The sequence below is a fragment of the Neolamprologus multifasciatus genome, chromosome 10 (genome assembly GCF_963576455.1).
Source record: "Neolamprologus multifasciatus chromosome 10, fNeoMul1.2, whole genome shotgun sequence".
In the NCBI taxonomy this organism is placed as follows: Eukaryota; Metazoa; Chordata; class Actinopteri; order Cichliformes; family Cichlidae; genus Neolamprologus; species Neolamprologus multifasciatus.
The window spans coordinates 5,049,377-5,071,463 of NC_140448.1; the positions used below are offsets into that span (position 1 = coordinate 5,049,377).

The 22,087-nt window shown below is 46.7% G+C and overlaps 1 protein-coding gene across 13 annotated transcripts in view; it reads right to left on the minus strand.

Moving 5' to 3' along the window:
• The window catches only part of auts2a (activator of transcription and developmental regulator AUTS2 a), a 418,508-nt gene that overhangs the window by 23,931 nt on the left and 372,490 nt on the right, over nt 1-22,087 (minus strand). For 12 of the 13 annotated variants that reach the window (XM_085173993.1, XM_085173985.1, XM_085173988.1 and 9 more), the window contains one exon: nt 16,631-16,679. In XM_085173993.1, coding sequence (XP_085030119.1) covers nt 16,631-16,679 — 49 coding nt within the window. Of the gene's footprint in view, nt 1-3,890; nt 14,174-16,630; nt 16,680-22,087 lie in introns of those variants that run through there. The other variant, XM_085173995.1, reaches the window with a different exon arrangement.

A 22,087-nucleotide genomic window follows, 5' to 3' on the forward strand; every position in this document is an offset into this window, starting at 1 on the left:
GTTTCAGATCATTAAAATTTTAACATTAGACAAAGATAACCCAGGTAAATATATAATAATGCTTTTAAATGATGGTTTAATTTATTAGGGGGGTGGGGGAGCTATCCAAACCCATCTAGTCCCACTTGAAAAAGTAACTCCCACATCAATTATCAGCGATTAATCACGCTTTTTGGACAGCTGAGCTCAATTTCACCAGCCAAAGCCCGGCCTATTCCCCCAAGAAAGCACTTAACTAGAACCTGACAATATGAAGCAGGCTAAAAGAGCTCTGAAAGCAACACATCGGGCTATGATTTAAATAAGCTCAACAACAAATAAGAAACACAGTCAGTATAGAAAATGTTACAAAGCCATTTCTAAACTTTAGGAAGCCACTTTCCACAAACGGAGGAGCCGTGGAGGAACCGTGGTGAAGTGGCAGCGTTAGAGTGGCAGCTAAAGGCTAATGTCACCACACCTACATACTGACATTGAGCTGGTATGACGAATATTTTTAAGTAGCGCTAAAATAAAGAAAAACTACGACTGATGGGACTGAAATGTTTTTGACAGCTTTCATAAACAATCATCCGAAATCACTGTAATCCACCCGGCACCATAAATATTCTATATGTTAATCGATCTAATGTTGAAGTGCCTGCCAAAAGCCTAAAATATCAAATCAGAGAGAAGATTATTAGAAAAATTATTACATCGTTAATATCTGTAGCAAATTTAAGGGAAACAGTCTAGATCAACCAACCAACACTGTAAGTATCATTCAATCATTTAATGACATATTATTGTGTAACTAATGTTTAATGAAATCATTCTGACTGCCAGTCCAGAAGATGTAGGCTGGACCTCGCTGTATATGGTGAGACAAATGTAGCGCGTGGGCTTTAGCACTGCGGTGCATCGATAGCAAAAGGAAAGCATTAAAAAAAACCTCTGATGCTCCACTGTCACCGCTTCAACACTCTTGTTGTGCAAAAATCAGCAGAGTTAGCGCACTGCAGCGGAGACACTCTGCATCAGGCAATCAGAAGAAACTGGTTAATTTGCTATAGAGCTGCTGATGCTAGATTCAAAGCACTGCTGAGAGGCTATGCTCGTCCTTCACGCAGCATCGTCTGAAAGCATCATCCTGCCTCACATAAACAAACACAGAGAGGCCGTTTGCTCAACTTCAATCAATTAAAGTGCGCACACAGCCATGAACAAGAATTTGTGGCCCTCACTGAAAACTCTGCCTCAGTAAACATTAATTATAATCTGGATCTCTCCCTGTGCAGAGCTGGGCTTCCAGACAACTGAAAACATTCCCATTCCCGTGTTTTTCCTCCTCAGGTCTTAGCATGGAACCATTTACTCCCTGACACTTGCTCCTCTCCTTTCTCCATATTTTGTTTAACAACAAAATTAGATTGTAATTGAGCAGCAAGTGTTGACAGCGCTCTGACCTCGGGAGTGCTTTAGACAGCACATGTTCCCCAAAGAGCTCCTCGGTGAGGGACCGGTTTCTGTTTATTTGTTCTTAATGAAGCCTGCAGTCGCATTAATGGCAGACATCTTTAACAGATCTCCCTCCCACACAGAAGAGAACAATAAACAGTAGGCCGCCAGTTTCTGTCAGCGCTCGCACACTCAGTCCACAGCAAAGGGCTCCTTTCTTTTCATGCCTCTGCAGCTTTATGACGTCCAGGCTCAATCCAGCCCTTCAATTAATACGAAACTTGCTTCACATTAGCAGCAAAGTCCATCTTTTCCCAACAGAACAGCATGGAGGATATATTAGCAAAAGACATGTGAGGGATCGCTCATGTTTCAGTCCTGCTCTGTAGTGCTCGTGAGCACTGGAGAACGCACACACCACGCACAGATCGTGTACGGAGCTATTCCAAGGAAGACAAACGTTGCAAATTATGCAAATTATCTTCCAGATTTGCAAACTATACAAATGTAGAACAAATAAAGATGATCCGAGCTGACGACCAGTCCAGCGACTTGAGTCTGTTAGTTAGTCGGACTTTAACCCTTTAGGGACTTTAACCCTTTCACTGTTTTCCTTTTTTCCTTTCTTTAGGGACTTTAACCCTTTCACTGTTTTCCTTTTTTCCTTTCTTTAGGGACTTTAACCCTTTCAAACTTCAACTTTCGACTCTCATAAGATTTTCACCAAAATCAAAACAGACATTCACCGGCAACTTTTACTGAATAGACATTTAATTTTAGCATCCAATTCAGCACACTTCGGATAAAATCAACAGGCCTGTGCCTGTACCTCTTTTATAAAGGCGCCTGTCCACTCAGTTCGATTGCCGGGTCACGCCTGCCCGTCTGACCACCACGGACCACCGAATTTCTCCGTCTACACCTCCAACTCTCTCCCTCCTCAACCACCGGACGAGCCCCCAAATGTTAAGGGTTCAACCTTAACAACCTCAACCAGTTTAACGTGGTTATAACTGCACCTGTAATAAAGGCTAATTGGGTACCAATATGTGTAAACATCTGAATGCAATATCAATACTGCAGATTGTATTATTAATGCAATGGTAATGATGATGATTATGAACCATAGCAGTAAAATATTTCTCTAATCTCCACACTGTGCACAGGATTATTCCCATCAATCAACCGTCACCCCTACAGAGGCTTTACGTGAGTGTCTGGTGGAGTTTTACTGGGTGGAAGTGGGTATTTCCATTATTCTAACCAAGTATTTCTAAATACGATGTTGGTCAGAAGACTCGAGACTTTGGCCTCACGATATTAGTTCCAGAGAAGCTGAAACCCAGCTGCAGTAACCTTAGCTGGGCAAGCGCTGCCCCTGATCTCACAGCTAAAGCCTCCAGAGAATCTCCCGTCTATTAGCTCCTTATCCCTCCCTTCTTCAGCTCTAAAGACTTTAACAGCATTAGCTGCTTTAAGAGCGGTAACATCACACTCAGTGATGCCTCTTTGCGTCTCCAGAGTTTCGAGGCACCTCTCAGCAAGGGGGGGTTCACCGTGCACATGTATGCGTATTGGACATTCCCCAGATGGGTGTTTAGGGCTCTGTGGGCCGACAGTGATGAATGCTCCCCTGCTGGCTCTCCAGGATTCTCTGTCATGTCAGCAGCTCTCTAAAGCCAGAGCTGCGAGGGGTGTCGGGTTGCAACGCTTGGACATCTCGCCCTGTGGAGGGTCTTGGACTGGAGCTGTTTTATTAGTCCTAGACTCCCAGGGGTGGCAGGCGAAGGGGAGTGGGAAACCAAACAGAAATAAAGCTGGTGGCTGGGGGGAGGTTTGGGGTGAGCGGGGCAACTATTCTGGCTGTGAGAGTGTGTAATTTTTCAGTGAGAATACCACAGCGTGCTGATATCACCTCACAGTAACACAAACTGCTGCTTTAACAAGCTGTGATTGAGCAAAAGGCCACAAGCAGTGGGAGGTGGGGGAGAGTTGTTAAGCCGCCTCTCTGAACATCTATATTTCATGGCTGTCTCATTTAGTTTATGAATTTTGTATTACAAGACGGGAAGCCAAAGCATGAGACGAGAAGCCAAGTGCCTATATAAATATAAATAGTGTGGCTGCGTGTGTGCGTATGCGCAGGGAGGTCGCGGCGCACGGCGCGTGTGGTTAACCGAGACATAAAACCTCGACTCCTCTTCTGAGAAAGGCCGTCTGTGACTGTGATCCTCTGTGAAATGGTAGCAATCTCGGGTAATTGGGCTTCATAAGCCAATGAATGTTTGGAGCTCTTCTGACAGATGCAAAGCCATAGAAGATCAGCTGCCAGACCACAGCCAATAAGCACTTACACATGTTTACAGCATGACAAGCGTACAAGCGGCAAATGGGAGGAGGAAAACACACGAGTGACAGAAAGGAGCAGAAAGGCTCTCTGTCCCGTCTCCTACCTTTGCTAGCATCCGTCGGCACTGCACTGAAACTCTCTTTGTTGACACAATGTGCTTGGTCTCCTCTCTCCTGAGTCATAACGAAGACATTTACTAACAGAGAGCTGCAGCGAAAATATTCCTCCACCCACAGCAGGTCTGATTACAGCTCTTTCTGTAATGGCTCTCAACTGCGTCTCGATCTCAGCGCTCAGAACGACAACATGGAAAATCTTTCCGTCTTAGACGAGCTCTCTGGGCCTAAAGTGTTAGGTCACCTTCCCCCTGAAACTGGCCCTCACCCTCTCCACCATCTTTATGTGCATATGAGGATGCAGCAGTGGGATCAGTGGCGGGACAGTGTCTCATTTCTAGCTCTCCTTTAGAGAGCAAATCTTTATATATCACCGCGGGTGTGAGGTCAGGCTGAAGGGAACGTAATGGGAGAAGAGCCGGGTCAGGGACTCGATGACGGGCATGCTGGCACAGGTGACCAGCAGAAGGGATGGGTGGAAAGCTGGCCAAAGGGATAGACATCTCCTGCCAGGGGTCTGTGCGGGGCAGCTCTCAGGGGGACACTTGTTGCCGGCGGTTGACAGATCCTCTGCAGGCCTGGCTGTCATGTACTCCGGCTCACTGAGGCTTTGAAATAACAGTAGCGTGTAATGTGTCAGATCCATCCAGTCCGCAGCAATTGGTCAGTGTGCACACACTGTCACACTGGTGTAAATCTACACTGAGAGACAAGGCAGCTGTGGAGCCAACCAGACCGTTTGACCTCAGACATGTCCAGTGTATGCAAGCGAGCTGCTGGGATTTCTCACAGGGCTTCATACCATTTTTTGTATGCGTGTCATTCCCCGGAGATGCAAAATCTAAAGGCTGCCGAGAGACCCGAGGCGTATCGCATGTCAGTGCTTCGCTTTCTCAGCCAGCCATGAAACGTCTCTGATTCCTTTACCGGTTAAACTTAAGCTGGGTGCATTTTGATTTGCACAATACGTTCAAGGCTGGATAAACATCACATTGCTCGCCATTAGCTTCATCACTTTGCTGTTGCGTCAGGACTTTTGCAGGATATTCGAGCAATTTTTGTTTTTGTCATGTAGCAGGTTGTTAAATGTAAGCCGTCGTTCCCCTTGAGCTGTACTAAGGCTTTCCCATCAAGAATGGGGATGACTCTTTAGATTATAGTGTGTGTGTGGTGCATGACCACAAACCACACACACATTGTTTTCAGTCTTGGAGCCGATGGCTTGTTTTTCAGTCAACAGCATGAAATTAGCAGGGAGGACATTTCCTGCAGGTGAGTATACCGATGCTATGAAAATATAGCAGGCCAAGCCTTAAAGGCTTTGCTATGTTTAGATTCTTCTGGGGGGGAATCTTTTCCATTTCATGCACACTTCCCCACAGCTTCAGCATTCTCCCTCCAGGAATTTCCTGCACAGGAGGAATGACGGTAGAGAACAAGCCAATCACAGGAGTCGTGTGCTGACGCCATGTGCAGTTACACCCTACGCTGTACGCCATAGGCTTTTAGGGAGGGGTTTGATTTCCAGCACAAACAGATTTATTTGTATCTTTCAAGTTAAATGTGGATGAAACTGTTGTCTATCCAGGAGCTGACATTATTTCAGTCTGGACAGGAACACTGATGTGTGTCAGCACAACTCGAGCATTTCACAGCACGCCAGTTGGCACCGCGACACGTGTTTCTTGTCAGTCATCGTGGCAGCTTACAGGAACAATAGACAATCAGAGCGGACAAACTTCAAACGCAGACACGCTTAAATCTCAATTACAGTCACATGCTGATAGAAACCCGGCTCGTAAACAGCTTCCTCCCTCTCACACTCACACACGTGACACGTCCACTGCCAGCCTGGTTGAGATGCATGACTAGAGCGCTGGAGCTGCTCAGCGCTGGCCTGTCCTCCATGAAGACCTGTCAGTTTGTCAGCCAAGCACAGTGGACTATACTAAAGCAGCCCCTGGGGACGGGGTGACTCCTAATTGTGCAGCTGCCTCTCTGAGGTGATGGACGGCTTTGGCTCCCACTTTCTTATTTTCAAGACTCTCGAGTTGCACTAAGGGGTGCTGACACTCAGCTCATCTGCTGTGTCAAGTGCAGAAAAAGCCCTTTTCCTTCTCTTTTCTTCTCCCTCCTCCCTTCTCCCTGTAGCCAGGGGGTAGAGTATGAGCTGGCTCGCAGCAGTACGCAGAGTGACAGCTCGAGCTGACACGCTGACACCGCCATGATTTCACTGGGGAGAGAAGCATGGAAGGCTGGAAAGAGAAATCTGTCCCCAGAGAGTCATCAGTCTGGGCCTCTTTCACTGTCGTTCAGACGGGCCAACTGGTTTTACACGTGTCCACGCTGCGCAGTCAGGCTGTTTGCAAGGACCCGACTCAGTAGAGCCCGAGCTGTGCGTTAAAGCTATAGAAGGAAAACTCAGGCAACAGCTTGAACACTTGGATCAAATGTCTAACGTTCTGGTGAAGCATCGATTGCACGCAGCCTCTTTTCTTACATTTTCACCGGCATTACACAAGCAGCTAATGTGTCTGTGCGAGCGCATGTGCGGGTGTGTCAAGTGCCGTCTCATTACCGCCTTGCTCAGGTTTCACTGCAGTCAGTTTAGCGGGGCACCCGGGGCAGAAGAGAAGCTGTTAATGGCTGCCCCTTCTCTCCTATCCTCACGTAGCTGCTGACGTGGTGGCAAACGTACAAGTTGCTCAGAAAATAAAAAGGAAGCAGTGCGTTTACGCCTGAATTCTCACTTTCTCCTGAATCCTTTTCCTCCAGAAAACTCAGCGCAGCAACATCAACAAACTATTCAAAATAATTAGCCGAGAGCTGCTGGCGAGCTTCAGAGTGATGAGCTATGGCTGTTGGACTGCAGCGCTTGGCGAGGGAGGGTTAGTACAGGGGAGGCTGGTTGGGATTTGAACTGTTTATTTGAACTGTGCCATCGTCCAAACAGTCAGCTGCCTCTCTACTTTCTCGTCAAGCCCCGGAGCTTAAGCTGGGATTTGCTGTTGGTGGGGAGAGAACAACTTGATATCCCCCTCTGGGCAGCGGCTGCCCTCAGCTTGGGTTACTTTGGGGGAACAATGCAGCCTCTGTCCACGGCCTCCTACTCAGCGAAGACATGGGCTCAGACAGGCTCGCTTGTGTCAGGCGAGGCCAGGGGATTCATACATCACAACACCACACGGCACACTGCCCGAATGCGGGGTTTAGAGAAAAAGCTTCCAAACATGGCGTCCCAGCTTTGCCTCTAAATGGCCCAGCAGAGCCCCCGTCTCAGCACGCTAAGAGCTAAACCAGACACGAAGCCCAACCCGGCGCAGCGGCCCGTTTGCTCTTGGCTTAAAAGGCCCCCCTTCTGGGATTTTGGTTTTTGTACAACAGTGTTTACAGTAAAACCTGACACGTGGAATAAGGAGAGGATGCTCGAGCCCTGAAATCAAATAGCTCCCTCCAGAAGCAGCTTAATCTGTAACAGATGGTGACGGTCCGACCGACGTCGATGGGTTTGGGCAGGCTTCTAAGAAGAGTGGCCAAAAGCCAGCGAGGACGAAGCAAAGAGAGGCTTTCAAAATGGAACAATGTGCAGTTTGTTATGCTTGTTTTATATCAAATGCACATGACTTAAAATTTCATTTCCAGGATAGCAGTATGACTTTACACACACACACCATCCACCTAGCTTAGAGTGCACCCAACACAAGGGGGAGATGTTGACCTGCCATCACTGTGCAGCACATGAATCTCTGCAGAGACGTAACCAATGCCGATGGCCGACGCCGTTTCTGGCCTGCATCACGTGTTACGTTGTGGTTGTGTCCCGGTGCTTTAGATATGGAGCCGGCCACGATAGAAACAATAAAATCCTGGGACTTTGTTCCCTCCTGGTTCCCTGCTTTTTGTTGGTCTTTTTTTGGATGCAATCACACGTTCTCACTCCCAAAGCGTAACATTTTAGGCTAGGTGACAAATCGTCAACATATTACATTTTCGGCTACCCACCACGTTCCTGAATGACGACCTCGGAAAAATGAGGAAATATGAGAACCATATGGACTCAATCTACACATGTTCGCTCTTTTTCTTCAAATCGCTTAGAAACACGCTATTTAACACCATTAAAGTCCTGGTTAAGATCAGGAAAAAGGTTATGGTTAGGGCTAGGGATAAGGTTAGGTTTAGGGCTGGAATACAGGGCTGGAACGTCTATTACCGCGGGAGCATCATTGCACTGGATTTCAGCCATAACCCGCCGCGTACCATAAGAACGCCGAAGGTCTCCTTTCGCGTTCCTCAGGAACGCCGCAGGACGTGACAAAACGTCGGCATGTTACGCCTCGGGAGTGAGAACGGGCTGGTGTGGAACAGGACAGCTGCAACACTGATGCGACACATCTTTGCATTTCTAGGCAGGCGAAAGGTTAGTGTCAGTTCCCATGTAGGTTTTCAGAGGCGTCTGCGGTTACGACGGCGTACGTTTAACACAGAAGCCTGCTGTAAAGTCTCAAGTATACTTTTGTGTCTGCGAGTCCACACAATGTTATATTAGATGTTAAGTGCGAGGGTTTGTGCAGATGTCAACATGCACCAACTTTGCCTGCACCACAGGCTAATTCTAAAGCCTTGTTTATACTCACGGATGGTTGGAGACCCAACAGCCACAGAGTCGTCCTGTTATACTTCTTTTGCATCAGCTTGAAGTCCACAGTGCGGCGCGCATGTGTAGTTAGTGCACTCGAGTCTGCGCGGTCACGAAACAATAGGCAGGCACGCAGAGGTGCGCGTGCACCCTCACGGACCCTCGCGCAGTCGCGGGTGCGTAAAGTATAACTGAGGCTTAGCAGAAATGTTTGCATCCCCGTCTGCAACGGAGTATCATCAAGGCTTTACAGCACGCCATCTTTCAGAGTCAGTAGCCTGCATAAGAAATGAAATGTGGGCTGAAACTAATGAAAGGCGTGCAGTGTGTGCAGAGCAGAAACACATGCAAAGGGATCTACAGACTGTCACTAACAAACCAGGATCCTGCTCTGTAGTCCTCTCTAATCTGCCCCGGGGCTCATCAGGGCTTTATTTCTGTACTGCATATTTATGTGAATCAGAGCGAGTGAGTGTGTGTGTGTGTGTGTGTGTGTGAAGGGTAAAACCCCTTCTCTTGTGGGAGCAATTAAAGCCTTGCTTCCATCAAACCTGATCAGAGTCTTTGTGCTCGTGCTCTCTCTTAGCCTTTCTGTCTTCACAGGCTGTGTTTACACTTTCACTTCTCCCTCTGTATGTTTTACAAGACTGGATCGGAGAGGAAAGAACTTAAAAACACAAAACACACCACAGCAGAAAGATGGCAACACACCATAATCTCACTAAGCTTCTATATCCTGACTTCCTGCAGTGAGAGCACACAGATTACAGCCGTGGTCACTTATGTGATACAGGAGACACGATTACAGACACTTTTAGTTCGGCCGGCCTTTAAAAATGTTCTACGACCCTTTTTTGTTATTCATCTCCTACATTATCAGACTTTCTGTTGTTTTTGCTCTTTTTAAACAGACTGAATCCTCCACGCTGCTCAGAGCAACACCAACACTGCAGGAGTGAATCATTTCACAGTGGACAGTAAAATCTTGTGTTAATCCCATCTACTTTTTAGAAACGTGGCTGCATATTTCCGGGGGAAAAAAATGCCTCAAGTAATTGAAAAGAAGCAAAATCGGTTTGCTCCGGTGTCATCTCAGGGCCCGCAGTTACCTCCAAAACACAAAGCAGAAGGCCTGATGGCTGCAGGGTGAAAACCTTGAGAAGGGAGACGGCTGTCAGACACACATGGTAGATCATGATAAAAGCAGCACTTCTTTTATGCATGCACGCATGCGCTCACACACTCATGTGCACATTCACCTCTAAGGCACCGTGAGGCCTCATTAAGGCAGCCTGCTCTCGCTCTCCCTCTTTGGCAATGTCACCTCTGCCACAGGGACCAAAGACTGACACGGGCATAATTGGCCTGAACACACCAACAGCACGCTGGGAATGGCTGGGTCTTGATAAGTGGGATGTGTGTGCACGTGTGGGGGGGTTTGACCCTGTTAATGCCGCACAGTTGGCAGGAGAGTGGCTCGTGTCACAACGGATCAGTGGATGCTGGTGACGGTGATGGGGGAGGACCTCTCCTGGGAACGGGAGACTGGTGCCCTCCTATTCGCTTCTGCTACTTCCAGAAAAAAACGACTTCAACTACACAACAAATTTTAAAAAATTGCAGCTACATGTTAAAATGACATATAGATGATTCACATAAAGAATCTGCAACCCCATAGGAGGCAGACACAGAGCTTCTGTATGGTCTTCAAACCCACAGTCATGAGCTCACAACATTCCTTCCACCTTACGGCAACAAATGCCAAAATGTTACCTTAGACACCTGAGACAAACACACATGTACAGTAGGAGCCACTCACCATTCAGCTTCTAACCGCCGCATACCTCAGTGTGGCAGACGTGGCGGGGGAGGGCGGCAGGAAAACTAAAGCCTTTCACTTTGATCTCTGGAGTTCAGCCCATTTAAATGTTTGTGTTTGAGATGTAGACCTTTAATTTTGGCCTGATGGGTTCCAGGCTCTTTGGGTTTAGCGTGGCATGTCGGATATGGGAGTGTTTACACAGTCTCCCTGCAGCTCTCCCGGTGCTGAAATAAGTGCATTAAGATGGATGGATTTACTTAGTCTCTAACCTCAGGGACTCGGGGAACAAACTCTGAATGACCTCTTTGTGTTGCAGGAGGGCACCGAAGGAGACCGGCCCACACTGCTGACTGTGTTTCTTCAGTGTCAACAGACCCACTTACAGCACGTCCTTAAAACCGATCCTCAGTCAACAAACTTGTGCCGATGGTGCACCGGCTACAGCCGTGGCCCCCACCGGCTAGAGCCAAAAAATCCACAATAAGACCCGATTGCATAGGGTGGCTGTGACAGGCAGACTTCAAGCAGTTAATGCCAAGCAAATACTTCCGATAAAAACTGTGTGTACACTTAAATTAGAAGAGGAAGCAAGGCAGAACTAAGACTCGTTTCAACCAAACTATAACGTCTGGAAAAGCTTTTCTTCATAGCTGCAATCAGGACTAATGAGCTGTGATCAATACAAACATTTACATGGGATTTGAAAGTATGTCCAGCTGGAAATGACTACATTTTTCATTTTTCCATGGGGACTTGGGCAATTGTTTGCATCTGCAAGGCACTAAATCAACCAGTGCTTCCTTTGATTTGTTAACCTTTGTTTGGCCGTGTCAGTAGATGAGGCACGGCTGAAGTGCTCCTTTCATGGTCGCACTGTAAGATGCAGCCTGGGTGATTGTAGCTGTGCTCGCTGGGGGGAGGGAGCTTCCCTCTGTGCAGCACAGGATATTGAGCTTCCTTTTTAGCCCTTCCAGCTGTGCATTAAATGCTCCTGGCTGGGTGAGGGGTTACCAACAGGAGCAGAGATCACAGGTGAAACGCCTTCAGTCCGTTTCACTTGTGCATCCCTCAGAGTTAAATCTTTCAGCTCTCCATATCATTTCTCCAAACAGGCAGGCTTATTAAATATCAAAAGAGAGCTCTGATTTGAATTACAGTTGTGTCTGAGCCAAAGCAGGAACAATGCTTCAGTCTTGAGGGATCGGGCAGCGACCTCTCGGTGACCTCGCGCCCCCCGGCAGAGAAAGAGCTCATCCTCGACTGCGGCCGTTTCTCAGAATGCACAAAAGGCCAGGGGCGGTCAGGTCATCTTTCCACTGCGCATCAGGTCAAGTTCCAGAGGCAGCCCTGCTTTCTGGACACCAAAACCCACACAGACGGCAGAGGTCAGCGTGAGGGCAGCGCAGGCAGCCCGGGGCAGTAAACCAACACTGGCGCTGCAAAAGGCCAACCTTCTCTTTCCAGTCGACTGGATGAGTTAGGGAGCTGCCTGGGTGATTTGTGGCGTGATTGTTGCTCTCTATATCACTTGAGATTACAGCAGGTGGTGGCCCACAGCCTAGAAGTACACACAGCTATATCACCAGTCCTCCTCTCAGGAAACGGCGAGAGAACGAGGCAGGGAGAAAAACAAGCCCTCAGCTGCCTCCCACACAGCAGTAATATGCTCACAGGCAATTCTGCTGCCAGCAGAGCTCTCTATGACAATCCAGGGAGCTCTTCAGCTCTGATATCTGCCACAAAAGTTCACCTCCGCTTCTCTCTTTCCACTATTTTTTTAAACAATGCCATCAGCGCTGCAAATTACACCTTCCACATCGCACATTATTCTCTCCCCCGGTGACAGACGTACTCAAGCCTGACACACTTCACTAGCGCCGCTCTTCACAGCGGCGTCAGCCCCGGGTCTCGCTGTAGCACCGCTTCATTTTCACATTAACTCCAGTAAAGCGTGGTGAAATCAGCGTTGTGCTGAGGGGGGGAAACTGAGAATCACTCCACTGTGCACTTCAATTCACCCCCGCACTGAACTTGGTCTCACATCGCAGACACAGCTGCAGGAGATATCTCACGAGGGACGAGCTTCTCCAATATATCTACCAGATGAAATTTTTGGGAAAAAAAGAAAAAGGGGAGAGCTGCTCTGCTGCGCCCTTAACTGAAAGGCCACGATGAAGTCATTGCTGACACTAACGGTATTTTAAAGGAGACACAGGTGAGAGCCAAATACATTTCTTTATTATTGCGCGTTTAATATCATATTTTTTTACACTTTCAACTGGAAACGTAGATTGTGTTCTCAGTAGATTTGAACAATTCACCCACGAGAACGTTCTCAGGCCACCTGATTAAAATGGGACTGCGGACCTTTGTAAATGTCACCCAGCACTGCTTTAATCTGGCTGCCGGCTGCACTCGGCAAACAAGGCAGTGCGAGCTCAGGCTGGGCTCGGCGATGACAAACTTAGCCGTGTTTCTCTGACAAGCTGTCGATTGACGGTATCATAAAAGATGGGAATGTAACCAAGTGACAAGATATCATTGCCCTGGGAGACAGCTTTAATCATGTGACAGATCTGTCTGCAGACCTTTGTGGTGACACGCTGTGCTGCTTTGTCATCATCAGTATGTGTTCAAGCCAGCACTTCAATCCACTCCCTGGACAGCAGTCAGAGGTTTAATAAAACTCTGCTTTCCACCCACGGAAGCAGCTTAGACTTTACAAAAGTTGTTTATTTCACCGGCGGCCGCGGCTTTCTCGCTGCGGCCAATCCTCCTGCAGAGCACACCGATCAGGTTAGCCGACACCTGCAGGTGCACTGACGACCGTGGTAATTAGAGACAACGGTTAATGAAATCCATTCGTGAGCAGAAGTGCGCCCAGGATGAGGAGAACCGCAGAGAGCGGCGTACAGCTGATGCCGACAGCCTCGAGGTGAAGCCGCACGAAGAGGGAAGAAAACAAATCAACGTCAGAAAACACAAAAGACGCATTTTCATCAGTTGGATTTTCTTTTCTAAATGCAGCGTATGCCTCGGGCTTTAGAGGGAACACAGAAAATACACTGTAATTATCGAGTAGGTGAGAAGGCTGTTAGATTAAAAGATGAGGGACCAGCACTAAGCCTTCAAAGAGACCCGAGCTCGCCCTGGGCTGATTTCCAGTCTTGCGGCAGTAGAAGGAAAACACACACACACACACACACACACACACCAGCCAAAAGTCAGTCATTACCAAAGCTGCACATCAGCAGCAGAATTACAATGGCCTTTTTTCCACTTTGTTATTTGAAGGATTATTAGCTTTATTCCAATGAGTCACAAGATTATTTACAACCTCAAAACGAACATTCGGTGCATAAACTGCAGAGAAACACTGTAACAACACTGTAACAACACTGTGTCACAGAAACGCTGTAACAACACTGTCACGGAAACGCTGTAACAACACTGTGTCACGGAAACGCTGTAACAACACTGTGTCACAGAAACGCTGTAACAACACTGTGTCACAGAAACGCTGTAACAACACTGTGTCACAGAAACATTGTAACAACACTGTCACGGAAACGCTGTAACAACACTGTGTCACGGAAACGCTGTAACAACACTGTGTCACAGAAACGCTGTAACAACACTGTGTCACAGAAACATTGTAACAACACTGTCACGGAAACACTGTAACAACACTGTGTCACGGAAACGCTGTAACGACACTGTGTCACGGAAACACTGTGTCACGGAAACACTGTAACGACACTGTGTCACAGAAACACTGTAACAACACTGTGTCACAGAAACATTGTAACAACACTGTGTCACAGAAACACTGTAACAACAGAAACACTGTAACAACACTGTGTCACAGAAACACTGTAACAACACTGTGTCACAGAAACATTGTAACAACACTGTGTCACAGAAACTTTGTAACAACACTGTGTCACGGAAACGCTGTAACAACACTGTGTCACAGAAACGCTGTAACGACACTGTGTCACAGAAACGCTGTAACGACACTGTGTCACAGAAACGCTGTAACAACACTGTGTCACAGAAACATTGTAACAACACTGTGTCACAGAAACGCTGTAACAACACTGTGTCACAGAAACGCTGTAACAACACTGTGTCACAGAAACACTGTAACAACACTGTGTCACAGAAACATTGTAACAACAGAAACACTGTAACAACACTGTGTCACAGAAACGCTGTAACAACACTGTGTCACAGAAACGCTGTAACAACACTGTGTCACAGAAACGCTGTAACAACACTGTGTCACAGAAACGCTGTAACAACACTGTGTCACAGAAACACTGTAACAACACTGTGTCACAGAAACACTGTAACAACACTGTCACGGAAACGCTGTAACAACACTGTGTCACAGAAACGCTGTAACAACACTGTGTCACAGAAACGCTGTAACAACACTGTGTCACAGAAACGCTGTAACAACAGAAACACTGTAACAACACTGTGTCACAGAAACACTGTAACAACAGAAACACTGTAACAACACTGTGTCACAGAAACACTGTAACAACACTGTGTCACAGAAACACTGTAACAACACTGTGTCACAGAAACACTGTAACAACACTGTGTCTCAGAAACACTGTAACAACACTGTGTCACAGAAACACTGTAACAACACTGTGTCACAGAAACACTGTAACAACACTGTGTCACAGAAACACTGTAACAACACTGTGTCACAGAAACGCTGTAACAACACTGTGTCACAGAAACATTGTAACAACACTGTGTCTCAGAAACAGCAAGCTAGTAGAAAATCAGCATAAAGGGATTTTTTTCACTTCGTGATCTGCTGTGGAGTTTAAAATCTACAATATGTTTGATATGTTCACGTATTGAATATTCGAGTAGAATAAACATGTTATGAACCATTTCTTCACTGAAGAGCTTCGTGACAAATAAGCCCTTGCTTGGCTTTATGATGAACTGAACGGTTACACCCGACTTTGTCCAAAAGTGCAAAAAGAAATATGATGTATGAAGAAAGCGCACCAACTGTCAAACAAATGGAGACTTTTTGCACCTGCCTTTGAGCAAATATTGACACTCATCATCCCACAAACGAGTACTCTCTCACACACACACACGGATTTTGCTGGAGCTGTTGCTTGTCCAGAGGTTTGCTGCATTAGAGTGCTGGTAATCCCCTCCAACAAAAACCCACCCGACTCTTTTAATCTCAACACTACCCTCAATAAAAATACCAGTGGTCTCGCTCTCTCTGCACCTGGATTCTTTTACTCGTCTTTTGCAATTGTGTGAGGCATTAGCATATGGCAGGACTGGATGACAGGGGACCGAGGTGGTAAAAGAGAAGAAAAGAGGGCATATTTAAATGGAAATAGGGGCCAAGAGAGTGGGCTATCATGGAGCAGAGAGAAAGCAGATTTTGTGTACTGTTTCCCCAGTCAGATCCTTTCATGGTAGGGGAGAGAGGGTGGCCCTCTGTTGATTTAGGCTGCACAAAGGAGGCCTTAATCCTTTCAAGGGAACCAAATCAGTCCGCAGAGAAGCTTCTTGTCAAGCACGGCCATTGAACACCCCAATGGATGCCACAAATCAAGACCGGGAGGGAATCAAAGGCCAGAATATGGGAAGTGTGTATGGAGGTCTGGAACAAGAATTAAGGGTGGGGGGTTGGGGCTACAAGGACCGATCCCAACGATCTCACCCATTTCTACCAAAGCCCCGAAGGGGTCATAACCCTGGTCTCTTAGCCTCCCTCTCGCCCCGCGTGGTAACTCCCCTCCATTACAGAGGAATGTCCTTTCATGGGGGCACCTCCATTATCCCTGAGCCAGAGAAAATGGGGCTGCTTTTAACAGCAAATTAGTGACTTGATAATGAGGTCACATGTGGTGTTGGCACACTGAGGCCATAAACAGATGCCTTTCCAGCATTAGTACATCCTCCTCCTGCTCTGGCTTCAGCAAGGGTCCTGGTGCATTTCAGCACATTTGAAACAAAGGCTCACCAAAACGCTCACACAGCCTCACACACCGACGCAGAGAAATATTTTCACATTAGACGATAACTGTTTGACTCTTCGTGTACGGCGACGTTACATACAGATGCACCCTGGGTAAACTGCTATTGTTTTAAATGCTCACAAATAGGAAATATGTGAAATATGAAGAGAACACCGCAGAGTGCACAAATGTCAACGTGGCGATATCTGCAGAAACTGCACAACAACACATCATAGGAACAGAAATGCATACCTTTAACTGCAGCTGTGCTGAAAAATTTCTCGGAGCTGGCATCGGAGACCTGGAAAAAAAAGAGGAAAACATCACATTCAGCATAGAGTTAAAATTCCCCAGGATGGCACTGGAACAAAGCGACTTTGGTTCTTTTCTCCTCCACCAAACTTTCCAGACTAACTCCTTTATGACATTTTTAGAGATGATGTACAACAATGCCTGTGCTCACCGAGAGAACAAAACACATATGACACTCACAGCAGTCACTAAAACATAAAGCAAACTCTGCTCTTAAATTAGCAGAAGTTTTTTTTTTTTAATATACAGTTCTGTAAATGTGTTGCTGAGCTGTGTGCTCCAGTTTTACTGGCACATGCAGTCATTGTTAGGCACGTGTGTGCATGCCGCTTTCCCCAAATCCTGTCCATAATTATCAGGACAGCCTGAGTATCGTGATCAAAACCAACACTGGGCATCAGACTGAAACAAAACAAGTGGGACTTCTTATTCTGGCCACTTGATGGCACTGTTGCTCCGTGCCAATTTGTTTTAAAAGCCTCACGATTCCTCCAAGCGTCTCAGGCAGCGGCGCTCCGACACCGTCAGCGCGCTAGAATAACATGTGCGGTGATGGGATTTAAACCTGAATTAGACAACAAAAGCCACGCGTAGTTTTTAAAACAGGTCGCGCTTAAACTATATTTCAAACACTGATTTTGACACATTTCACATCACCACAAAACGCCACAAAACGCACGCAGTGAAGACGGGAAAGAAACGGAACAACACCCGTTGAGCCCCATGTGAAGACGGACTGACAGCTTTCTCTGAATAAAACCAATTTCTAATAACTGGCTTTGTGGACTCACTCGCTTTGGTTTGATGCAGAAAATGTGAATTCCGGAAGATTAAATTTTAAGAGCAGCGCTTTGTTTTCTTCTTGACATATTCGAAACCTGCGGCCAGTGACAGCTTAGTTATGCGCACTTGTGTCTTTTATTTTCACCTTAAGCACGGCAATAAATTCAAAATAATATGAAATGGTGCTCGTGAGAAAGACGTTTTTTATTATTAAAATCACACACTTGTGTTTTTCACAAATGCAGCACGGACAGGATGTAAACAATGAAAGCTGCAGAATAAATGGCAACAAACAGACCGTTTTCTTTGCACGCTTTAAAAAAAGTCTTCCTCACGTTATTTTGCACATTACCACACACAATGACAAACACGTCGTGGATTAAGAAGCGGCTCCGAGCCAGCGCGCATACCTTCGATGTGGCAAGGGTAGCAAGGAGTCAGGATATTACTTTTCTCGGTCTGGTAAATATGGCCTCGTCTCACATTCTGCTTTTCAAATAGTATAATCCATACAAGAGGCAGCGAAGTCTACTCCGTTTAAACTGAAGACAGCCATGCGAAAAGAGAAGAAGCCTCTCCAAGAAAAAAAATCCAAAGCCGTTCACAAAGCTACTGCGCCTTTTGGACAAAGAGAACCATGTGTCTCGCCACGGAGAGCTTTTGCATCAGCAATGAGACGAGAAGGGAGAAAAAAATCCTTTGATCCACCTTCCTTTCCTGCTCGGGACTCAGTGTGTGTGCGTGTGTGATTTTTTCACGTATATTCTCCTGTCGGAAATATCCGTGAGAGGTAACAAACACGATCCTGGAGGGTTTGTGAGTCGGTGCGCAGAAAGGGGCTGCGTCCGATGGAGCAAACCAATCCAACAAAGCGCACGGCCACTTTTCTCCGTGGAGACAGAAACGCAGGGAAATCACACGAGCAGTGAGCAAAAATTCACTAGGTACAGACCCACTGTCGCGCTGGGTGCTCTGACAGATTCCGATCGTGGGCACGCTACAGCCTCTCCCCGTCCGCTCCTAAGCGCCAGACAAACTCCCATTCATCCAGCAACTGCCTGCTTGTGTGCTGCTGCCTTAACGGTCGGGTCCTCCCACTTCCTGATTTCCAGGCGGTCTTGGATTCAACCACAGTAGTCCTCCTTCACAAGATAAACACACTTGTTTTTTGGGGGCTTCCGAAAAGCTTGAACCTTGATTGCAGAAGTGCACATCGGCGCATTTACCTTTTGCGTAAATGGCGCGCAAAAGCTTAGACGGCAGCGCACCACGGAAAGATAAGGAGGTGGAGAGAGAGAGAGAGAGGGAAGAAGAGAAAGGCGAGAGGGAGGGGAGAGCCAGGGCAGAAAGATAGTCTGTCACTCTGTACAGAGCAAGATGATGTCAGCCGCTAATGAATTCCCCAGTAGGGTGCTGCTACCGGGAGGGGAGGAAAAACAAAACGCTCCTTTATGAGCAGCATGCACCTCCTCGCAGCCCACAGGCGCTGTCTTCCTGTTGAATCAACTCCCACTCCACTGGCCTGAAGGGAGGTCAACTGGTAATATAAAAAGCACTTTGGGTCATTCAGCCTCCAATTTGAGCGCTGAGCTCTCCGTGGTCCACCCCGACCAGAAAGCTAACTAGCTTCCAGCCCTGAAACTACAGGAACAAGCCGTGCCTACTGACTGTATGAGGCTCCTAGGCTATGTGAGCTTATTCGTTTGGCTGTACAGGATAACAGAACATTGCACCTTCTAGTTGTTTCCATGTCTTGGTCTGAAAGCATCATATTGATTTAGAGGAACACTATTCTGCAGGGTTCCCACTTCTGATCTGAGAAGCAATGGCGCTCATCCTTTTTTGCCAAAATCACACCAAATGAATCCGGATGGAAAGAAAATCCTCTTAATAGTGCGAGCGTTGCATCCTATGGCTTGTCTAATGAGCACTAACCCACTGGCTGGGAGGTCAGTGGATGTACAATAGAGCCACGTTGCACAAGCTTTTGCTGCCAGCTCAGCCCGAGCAACCACAGAGCAGAAAACAGACTTAGCTCATAGCTGAGATGCTAATCCGTCCCTCGGTAACGGAGTGACGGAGGATCTGTTGGCTGGCTGGGAAAGGCCATACAAACATCAAGTCATGGGAAATGGGATATACAGTGGCCTGAGATTTACCACAGCAAAACAAATCCTCACTTTGAGCTAACACAACACATTCCTCCTAACTGGAGTCAGATTCCCAGAATGATTAAGCAGAACATTTCACATTTAGCAGAAGAGAAAGAATTAAACACACACTTTGTGGGGATGTTTCTGGAGACAGCACAAAGGATGTGAAGTACCATCAGGCAATGGGAGGGAGGTGACCGGGAAAAGTCCAGCAGCTTGGTTCAGCTACAGAGGACAAATGCTCGGTCACAGAGGGCCTGGGAGAAAGACCAGACCATGTGTTCATCGAGTTAGAGGCTGCTGTTAAGCATCCTTGTGTATGCATTGTGCGCTGAACAGCTTTAACTAATGAAATAATTAACGTCTTGATTGCTGCTGCTCATAGGCTGGGAAAACATCTTTGATCGCTGCAGTGAAAGGATGTCGCTGCACACCCACGAGCTCTGTGTGAGCACCAAAGTCTCAAATGAGGTGCAAATGTAAAAACGGTGGTTACATGTAATCAGATCACATGGATTCTTATGTTTAAAGCGGTGATTGTGAGGAAACATCAAGAGCGTTTTGTGGTTTGGCTTCATGATATGTATTTATGTGACTGCCACAGACAGAAAATGGCTACCGGTCCTTTTCACGGGCCTGCGCGATGCAGCAGCAGCAGCTACGAACAAGCTGTTGTTCTCCATTCGAAATGGTCATTATCAGATGTGAGAGCGACCGCAAGTCTGTGATTACAGCCCCACTGCCAAACAATCGCCCGGATCTCACATTATTTTTAATTCAACTGAAACGGACGGAGACAAACACACATTCAAATGAGAACTCTGCACAATTTCACATGGAAAAAAAAAATCTTCTGTGCACGAGAACGAAGCACCGAGATCAAACGCAGCGTCTGGATGAATGCTATGTATCTCAGTAATTGCTGTCTGGGCATGCAAGTTCTATCTATAGAGCATCAGCTTCAACACTGACATTTTGTCATCTTTTATTCTGTTTTTTGGACGCTGATTCTCCACTTCAAAGAAGCCATGAACATGTTTGTCTCCCCCGCGAGCGTGGTTTAATTTTACAGGAACTCTCCTAGATTACAATCGCAAGGGACTGGTTTGCCTTTATGAGCCTTCCTGCCATTACGCCAAACTACCCTCATTTAAAATATTACTGATAAGTGTAAGATGAGTGCTACAGATGTAATATGTTAAAAGCTCTTACTACATTTGCCTGTTGGCTCCAAACTCTGTTGATGCTTTGCAGTGCTCGTGTATTCAACCTGACACTGAACAGAGTCGTCATCATCATCATCATCAGAGGTGAACAGCATTCAGGTAGGTGGGTATTTCAGTTTCACCACACACTGAAACCTCTGTCAGAACGATACGCTGGTGTAACTGTATGTGTGCAGTCACGTGAAACTGAACGTTTTATGCATTGCTGTGTAAAACTAAATACTGGTAAACTGAAGCCAGGTGCCGACACAGTGTCAGCACCTCCATAAGCACAAGTTTTGAAAGCTTGCTAGTCTGGAACGACATCAGCAATGATCTTAAGGAAGCACAGCATGTCTTTATCCTGTCTTCCTTCTCTCACCCCAACCAATCACAGCAGATGGCCCCGCCCCTCCCTGAGCCTGGTTCTGCTGGAGGTTTCTTCCTGTTAAAAGGGAGCTTTTCCTTCCCACTGTCGCCAAAGTGCTGCTCATAGGGGGTCATATGATTGTTGGGTTTTTCTCTGTATCTATGAAGCGCCTTGAGGCGACTTTTGTTGTGATTTGGCGCTATATAAATAACATTGAATTGAATTGAATTGAACTGAACCTGGTATAGCCCGACTCGAGCCCATCAGTCAACACCGATAGAGATTACTCACCAACACAAAACATTCAAGACACTTGCCAATCTTACAGAAATAAATGTATAAACGAATGCCTGCAATCAGTTGTCCTAACATTCCTCCACAAACATGTGAGAAACTGATAAAGTCATCCAGGTGGTCCTAAAAGCCACTGGATCAGGTGGAAGCTTGCACTCTCTGAACAGAAGACCAGAATGGGAGTGACCACCAGGTATAACCGAGTGTCTGTGGGGAGCCTGCACTGCATGAGTGTCGTTAAATAAGAACAAAGTCTAACTTCTAGACCAAATTAGAAACAAATAAAATCCCAGACGTTTTGCAAATACTGTGTAATCTAATGACATTTTCTGTTCTTCCTACAGGGAAGCTGATTTTGGCATTCTGGTGCATGCTGATTGGTTAGTCACACATTTATTATACACTTGTTGCCGTACAGTCCGGCTGTCTGAGATCATCCGTGTGGGCGTTTCTAGAAACGTTCTGCTGAACAGCCGACGGCGCACGATGATATTATTATTTACATAAAAGGATGTACTGAAAAAAGTAACTCCTGACGACGGCTCCGTGAATACGTTTCACTGCAAACAAGAAAGGTTAATAAGAAGCAGGG